Source organism: Ananas comosus, linkage group 21 (genome assembly GCF_001540865.1).
Source record: "Ananas comosus cultivar F153 linkage group 21, ASM154086v1, whole genome shotgun sequence".
In the NCBI taxonomy this organism is placed as follows: domain Eukaryota; kingdom Viridiplantae; phylum Streptophyta; class Magnoliopsida; order Poales; family Bromeliaceae; genus Ananas; species Ananas comosus.
Genome location: NC_033641.1, coordinates 923,214 through 931,657, shown reverse-complemented (window position 1 = coordinate 931,657; position 8,444 = coordinate 923,214). Strand labels below are relative to the sequence as shown.

At 31.4% G+C, this 8,444-nt stretch overlaps 2 protein-coding genes across 2 annotated transcripts; one reads left to right on the top strand and one right to left on the bottom strand.

Annotated features, from left to right (window-relative positions):
* LOC109726219 lies at positions 1,540-2,231 on the bottom strand. The gene has a single exon (XM_020255705.1). The coding sequence runs from the start codon at positions 2,117-2,119 to the stop codon at positions 1,910-1,912; it is 210 nt and encodes a 69-aa protein (XP_020111294.1). The 5' UTR covers positions 2,120-2,231; the 3' UTR covers positions 1,540-1,909.
* On the top strand, positions 7,278-7,904 carry LOC109726607. The gene has a single exon (XM_020256315.1). It carries the CDS (start codon positions 7,454-7,456, stop codon positions 7,664-7,666), a length of 213 nt encoding a protein of 70 aa, XP_020111904.1. The 5' UTR covers positions 7,278-7,453; the 3' UTR covers positions 7,667-7,904.

The window sequence follows — 8,444 nt, the reverse complement described above, 5'->3', positions numbered from 1 at the left end:
TTTTTTATTTTTAATTTCTTTTTTTTATTTAATTGATACAGGTGTCTAGGAAGAATTATCGGGACGTGATAAATATATTATTTTATAAAAACTGTAAAAAAAAAAAAAGAAGGCATTACTATGACCCAAGTCACCAAATTTTTTTAATTTTTTTCTCAAAATATTAAACTATAATTTATTTTAATTAAAATATATATATTACTTGGGTCCTGCTTTTTTTTTTTGAAAAATAACAAAATAACTAATTTAGCAACTAAAAGTAAAATTAGTAATAATTTAAGTCATTTTAATTTGTAACTATCTTAATAACTTTGTCTACAAAAATGCTACGGCAAAAANATATATATATATATATATATATATATATATATATATATAATATTAATTAGAAGTTTTGTTAGTAAGCAAAAAGAAAAGAATAAATGTTCGTTTTCTTTAAAAAAAATTCTTTGTTACTAAGCAAACAAGAAAAGAATAAGATGATCTTTTTTAAAAAAATTTCGTTTTCACACACGGCAGATTTTTTTATTTTTTCATTTTTTTCAGAATACATATTTTTATATATAATACAAATTATTTTTTTTTTAGGCTTAGTTTTAATTTGGTATTGAGTCCCATCTGACGCTATTAAGGGGCCGTTTAATTAGATGTAATTATAAATGCAGTGTAGTTAGAGATTCATGCAGTTGGAAATACAGCAATTACAACTACATGAATCATATTTTGTTGGATGTAGTAGAAAGCGCTGCAAGTATAAATAAATTGTTTGGTTGCATGCAGTTGAGAAATAAATTTTAAAATTTATTATTTTATATATATGATAGTGAGATTACTTCCAATGTAATGAAGGAAAATAATTTTTGTTTAAAAAATATTGAGGAGGTAAGCATATCTTTTATTTAAAGTTACTCTCTCCAACTTCTGTAGTTGGAGCTGCGGTCAATTTGGACGTAATTCGAACTACTGCAGTTGGACCTCTTCCTGCAGTTCCTACTGCAGCAGTTAGAGTTAAATACATCAAACCAAACACGAAATTTGTATTTACATACCGTTACAACTGCAGTACAGTAGCAACATGTGATACAATCTACTAACATTTAAAAATATAATAATAATAATAATAATATAAATAACAATCTTATTTTTAATGAATGGTTTTGACAAAAATAATTTCGATCTTACGTGATATTTATTAATGGATGAATGATTTGGTACAATAATTCCAAGATGTCACGTTCGATTCCATCGTCCCTCTCATTTACTTTCTCATTTAATTATTGGTTATTTTGTTTCTTTCGTGAAAGTAACCTAGCACCCAGCTACAAAGCATCGGCCAAATTACCATTCTACCCCTCAACCATTTCCAACTTTCCAACTTTTTAAATTTCAAATTTCAAAATTTCAAAAAATAATTCCAACTATTTTTATATAAGAGTACAATTTTTCAAATTTTATGAAATTACCAAAATTTCAAAAATAACTACAACTATTTTTATATGAGAAAAAACGAAAGAAAGAATAATAAAGGGGAGGAGGAGATCAAATTAAACAGAATATTTTTAAATTAAAAATAAAAAATAAAACCAAGCAATCCATCGTTCGCTCACACCAGAACCAAAATACCAAAGAAAGAAAAAGAAAATCTCAAAATACGTCTACTAATTTTTGCTTTTTTTTGTTTCTCTCCTTTTCTGTAAGTAATCCATCGTTCACTTACACAGACTCCAAAACACAAAAAAAAAAACAAAAAAAAAATTCCAAAAAAAAAAAAAAAAAACAACAATAACAACATCCTCGATCTTCCATGTATGATGATGATGAGATTGCGACGAGCTGGAATTTTTTTTGTTTGTAATATAATTTGATTCATTTTGCATCATGCTGGTGATGGTGATGGTGATGGTGATGATCAGCCGGTGTAGATGTGGACGCCGATGGCGATGAGGAAGATGGTGATGAGGGCGAAGTAGAGGACGGCGTGGACGAGGATGGAGACGCCGCTGGTCTGCATGCTGCCGAACTCCACGATGCGGTTCCGCCCCGGCAGCTGGAACAGCAGCCCCGGCGTCAGCACCACGAACAGCACCACCGCTATCACCACCGGCCCCCAGTCCGCCATCTAGATCTCCCTCTCTCTCTCTCTCCTTTCTCTTTCTTTTTCTTCCTCTTCCTCTCTCTCTCTCTTCTTTGCCTGCAGTCTATGTATGTATGTATTATTACTGTTCCTCCTGCTGCTGCTGCTGTTGCAGGTGCTGCTTTTTTCTTTTCTGGGGTTGTGTTTGGCGTGTAGAGCAAGAAGATGGAGAGATTTGTTGGTTTATAGAGGTTAAATTGCAGGGAGCACCCTCAACTATTTTTCTTTTGGAAAAACCTCAAAAACCCCCCTGTAGTTTCGTAGTTTCTCACTTTGTTCCCCTATGATTTAAAATGTATCAATTTGACCCCCTGTAGTTTTGTTTTTCTCTTTTTCTTATCAATTTCATTATTTTTTTTTCGTAAATCAGTAATAAAGTTAAAATTAAAGGGTACTAAAGTGAATATTTGATAAATCTAGATGGATATCTGAAGTTTTTTTGTATATAATTTAACAAAATATTAACGAAAAAGCTACCGAAAAAATAAAAACGAAACCACAAGGGGGCAAATTGATACACTTTAAACCACAGGGAGGCAAAATGAGAAACTATGAAACTACAGGGATGGTTTTTGACGTTTTTTCTTTTCTTTTCTTGGGTGGTGTTTGGCTATACTGCTTTTCACGATAGGTATCTCTATATGTATATATATTTTTTTTAAGAGATAGATAAAATGCTACCCGTTTCGTTTATTTCATTTAGAAATAAACTTAGCTGAAAATGTGAATCAACTAGGATTCGAACTTGGATCTCGGGTACCAACCATCAAACCTTTTGCCACTTGCTCTAGGGACGGTTGGTGGTGCCTTTATATTTTGAAGTGGAGAAATTCTATTTGTACACTCCTTAGAAAAGGGGATATGGATCTTGCACCTCCATTTTAGGATTTATAAGTTCTAAATAATTTTTAATAAAAATAAAAAAAAATGATGTAAGATATATATTCTAGTTTGAATTTTTTTATTTATTTATTTACTATTATTACTATTCAAAATTTTTAAAGTAATTTTAAATTACTAAAATACTCTTCTAACTTTCAATTTTATCAGCACATGCTTCAAAAAAAATAGAAATATTTTGCAGAAGTTTTAAAAATATTATAAAATGGGCGTATTAAATATGACGGACATATCAAAAATAAATAATTTTTTTTTGAAAATTTTGAGGGACATATCAAAATTTTATTATTTTGAACTATTATTATTATATTATTATTCAAATTATGTTATGTTTCAAGTTCAAATCATAAAAAGGCTTGTTTGAAATATATTTACGAACGTTCTTGAAAAAAAAAAAAACAAAAATTGTAGTTAATTAAGTTGGGGGATTTATTAAAAAATTTATGAGTAATTCTGTCAGAATTGATGGTTTTGATTATTTTAAACTTTTTTTTTAATGTTAACAGATTTTAAATTCAAAGAAACGAATTAGATTAGTTAAGTGAGATCATTTAAATTTACAAACTAAAAAGTTAAATATATTATTATTATTATTATTATTATTCAAATAATAAAGTTGAGAGGACTAACCTAGAAATAATCTATTCTTGAGGGGTTCTCTGTATATTTCCACACAAAGTTGGAGTTGGTTCCTAGAAAGAAACTATTGGCTGCACCGCGTGTACCAAGTACACTCTATACACCGCTCACAAAAAAAAATTTCCAAAATAAGATGTCTTAAAATCAAAATATAATATACCAGATATTTTCTATAACATTTAAAGGTCTTTTATATCAATATTATTTATATTTTCTCACCAAGTTTTCGTAAATATTAACTATAATATTGAGAAAAAAAAAAGAGTAATGTGCGGTGTATGGAATGTACGCATACACGGGGTTCACGAAAAAGTATCAATCAGAGGGTTCGAGAGAGGAAGGGCGGTGCTAGCACGGGACACGGCGCACGCAAACGCAACGTGGGGAGAGGTCGCGGACACGTGGCGCATTTAGCGGCGAAAGCAGGGGTCGTGCTCTGCGCACTCTAAAATGTCCCCCAAAGTGCTAGTTGTAAATTATAGACCATTTAGCTGCTTATTATTATTAATAAATTTCTTATTATTTTCGCAAAACAATCGTGTTTTCCTTTCAACTACGATTAAATTTATTAAATTTGGCACAACCTCCTAATAAATTTCATAATTTTTTTAATTTTTTTGGCGATCTTTTTTTATTTTCAAAATTAGAAAGTGGGAAGTTCTATATTAAAAACAAAATAAAAAAAGTTGAGGGGTCTATCTTAGAAGAATTCATATATATATATATATAGAGAGAGAGAGTCCGGCTACTATACTATTGATAGTACTAAATTTTCAGTATTATCGAGTTTTCTCCAGTTAGATCTATACTTTGATCATTTATATCCGTTAGATTATACTATTCAACCAACCATCCACTTAACTTTAGAGGATCATTATTATTCTAAACGGAGATCACTATCATTCTAACAACACATCCTCAACCAACGACTAAAAATTCAATAACGCCAAACACTTGCTACTATCGATAGTATAATAATATAATTCTATATATATATATATATACCACCGAGCTATTAATGCTATTAATTTTTTAACCGTTGGATTGAGAAATGTGCGGTTAGTATGATGTGGGCTCTCCAAGGTTGAGTGGGTGGTTGGTTGAATAGTATAATCTAATGGGTATAAATAATCAAAAAATTAAATTTAACGGTGGAAAACTCAATAGCATCAAGTCCTTGATGCTATCGACAATATCCTAGCCGGACTCTATATATATATATATATATATATATATATATATATTTTATTTTATTTTTTTTTTTTTTTTTTTTTTTTTTTTGCCGCACTTAAAAACTTTAGGATGATCTTTTTGAAGTACGCTTAGCAAGCATACTTTTTAACGGTGGGTTCTTATCGTGAAAGGGAGGAAAGGGCGGGTCCCGCGTGAATTTTGAATTTTTTTGAGTTTTGGGCGATTCTTTGCGTGATATGCGTTCCCGGAAATGGTGTCGGGTCCATCAGGGCGAATCCGTACCGTCCATTAAATTTTAATTATTTTTTATTTTTTTTTTAAATAAAACTACAGTGTACATATTTTATGCCATTAATTTGAGGAGTAATGTTCAACTTTAAATAAATTTTATAATATTTTATAAACTGATAATATTTTAGATGCGTTTTCTATCTATTATTCGAGTCGGGGCAGATCGGAATGAAAGTAAATTTTTGGCTAATCGGAATGAATAAAAAAAAGAAAAAAATCTTCTACCTCCAATTTCACGTACTTGGCGGATCAGGACAGATCGGAGCGGGAGCTTCGCCAACTCGAATCGATTTGCATCCCTAACACAGCAACGGTATTTAATTGATGAAGAAATGTACATCACGAGAAAGAAGAGCATAATTTATCTCTAACATATTAAAAATATTTTGTAAATAAAATATTTTTCTTATTTGAGTATACAAAACTGTACAAATGCACGTATCAATATTTTTCTTATTCGAGTATACAAAATCGTACATTTGAACTTTTAATTATAATATAAAATATTATAAAATTTTATTGAATAGTTTAATAAATTTTCTAGTTAATTAAAGTTATTGATTATATAATAGTTTTAGTCTTATATATTGCATATAGTTTTATAAAACTTCAAAACATTAAAATATATATATATATTTTGTATTCTAATATGTAAGAGAAGGAGAATAAATAATAAAAAAGTTCGATTCAACTTTTTTTTGATCGTCAAACCTAATTATGAAAATTAAAAGAGAAAAATATATTTCTTTATATTTTTAAGTTTTATAGAATTATATACATGATATCCGAGCAAAGTAACAGTGTAAATAGTAAGTTCACTCAAGAAGAGAGGACTATTACACTACACTATTTTATAAAATTTAAAAAATCTATTATCAAATTAAAAATTTAGGTGCCTATTTTCAAATTTCTATACATTTTATCCGAATTAATTTTAAAATTATAAAATGCTTCATTGCACTTTAGCACGTGTCTTAAATACCCCCAGCAGAAAAAATTGCATCAATTACTTCCATACACTTTGTCATTTATCTCAAATAAATCCACCTAATTGGAATAATTGCTGAATTCAATTATAAAATTTTATGAAAATAAATTTGCAAATAATGTTACCTATCAGTAATGCAATAAAGTCATATAAATTGCATAAATTACTCAATAAGCTATTAATTTTAATAGTATTAACAAAATAAAAGATCTCATTTATCTAAATTTTTTATATATATTTAAGTTACAAATTATATATATAGTCCGGCTGGAATACTAATGATAGCACAAAGCGTTTGGTGCTATCAAGTTTTCCGCCGTTAGATTTAGCCCTATGACTATTTTCACTCGTTAGATTATATTATTAAACCAATAACTCACTCAACCCTAAGACGTCCACACCATCCTAATCATATATTTTCAGCACCAAGCTATTGGTGCTATCGATAGTATTCCAGCCTAGGTCTATATATATATATATGCAGAATAATGTTATATGCTAACTCATTTTAACGAAATTTTATATCCTAATTTGTCAATTTTTTAAATTTTTTGGATATATTTGAGATGATAACAAAGAATAAGATGGTAACTAATGCAATTTTTAAGATAGGAGGCTATTTGATGCAATGTGATATGTCAAATCATTTTAGTAAAATTTTATAGCCTAATTTACCAATTTATTAAATTTTTTGGATTTATTTTAGATGGTGACACATAGGGTGGCATCTAATGCGCTTGTCAATGTTGGAGGATAATTGACATGTAGAATGGAGTAAAAGATAACCGAGTAACGATCGAACCGGTCGAATCAAAACCAGAATTTTGACTTATCCGGCTCAAAGGATAACGGGGTCACGATCAAACCGATTGGATTGGCATGATTTTTAACTCATTGGTAAAAATTCCCGATTCAATCTGATTTTTAAATTATTAGTAAAACTCCCTCCATATCTTGATCTAATCCTACCACTTGCTCAGCTAAAGAAGTACTTTAAAAGTGCTTTGTGAGAAAGTCACAAAGTGCATGCATTAGTGTAAAGCATGCATGTATTATTTCCACTAACTCTAAAAAGGGAATGGGGGAGAAAAAGAAGTTACCCCCTCTCTCTCTCTCTCTCTCTCTCTCTCTCTCTCTCTCTCTCAAACACACACACACACACACACACTTGTGCTTCACTCTACCACCCTTTAGTATAAACTTGCTTAACTAAAGAAGAAGAACAAGAATAAATCAACTTTAAATCGCTTTCTCGATCGCAAAGTTAAAGAAGGAGGAGAAGGAGAAAGAGGAGAAGTTGTTTCGACATGTCGACGGATTGGGGTCCCGTGATCGTCGCGGTGGTCCTCTTCATCCTCCTCTCGCCAGGGCTCTTGTTTCAGCTGCCGTCGAGGACGAGAATCATCGAGTTCGGGAACATGTACACGAGCGGCATCTCGATCCTCGTCCACGCCATCATCTTCTTCGCGATCCTCACCATCCTCGTCGTCGCGATTGGCGTTCACGTGCACGCGGGCTGATGATATCTTAAGATTGTTCAGTTTCCTCTAATCCTTGGTGACCTTTAGTTGTAAACTTCTCTTCAAGTGATGCATCTGGTAAGTGTTGCATTACAAATTGAACTCAAACCAAATCTTGTGTTCATAATCTTAATTTGAAATGAAACTACATTACTTTTGTATCTTCTTGTTTAAAAAATCATCGAATTTTGTATTGTCTCGATTTCTTTTGCTTATGAATACTTTAAATTATATCTAATGGCACCAAAGCAGATCCCGAAGCTAACTTAGTGTTGATCCCTCAGAAGAGTGTTGGCTATTTATTATTGGACAAAAATAGGTCCAACATCTTGTCCCGTGACAATAGGCCCGAGAGATTAATAAGTTGAGTTGGATGAGTCTAATAAGTTGAATCGATGTGTTATCCACAAAAGACCTAACGGTAAGAAACCCGACAATCGACTCTACGTCTAGGTGGATTGAGTCAGGCCGAAGCCCGCGAGCGCTGTGATTGAGCCTTTAAATGCGATGGGTGCGACCTTTTTATCAGCACGTGCTTTCGAGATAGTTGGTTAATGCTTACGATCCACAGGTGGTATTAGAATCGATGGCGCGGGTTCGATTCCCACATGCTGCATTAACGATGCAGGTGTTGGGAGGGATTGTTGGCTATTGGGCTAAAATATGTCCAATATCCTGCCCTGTAACAATAGGCCTAGAAGATTAATAAGTTGAGTTGGATGAGCCTAATAAGTTGAGTGAAGGTGTAGTCCACAAAAGACCTAACAACAAAAGGCCC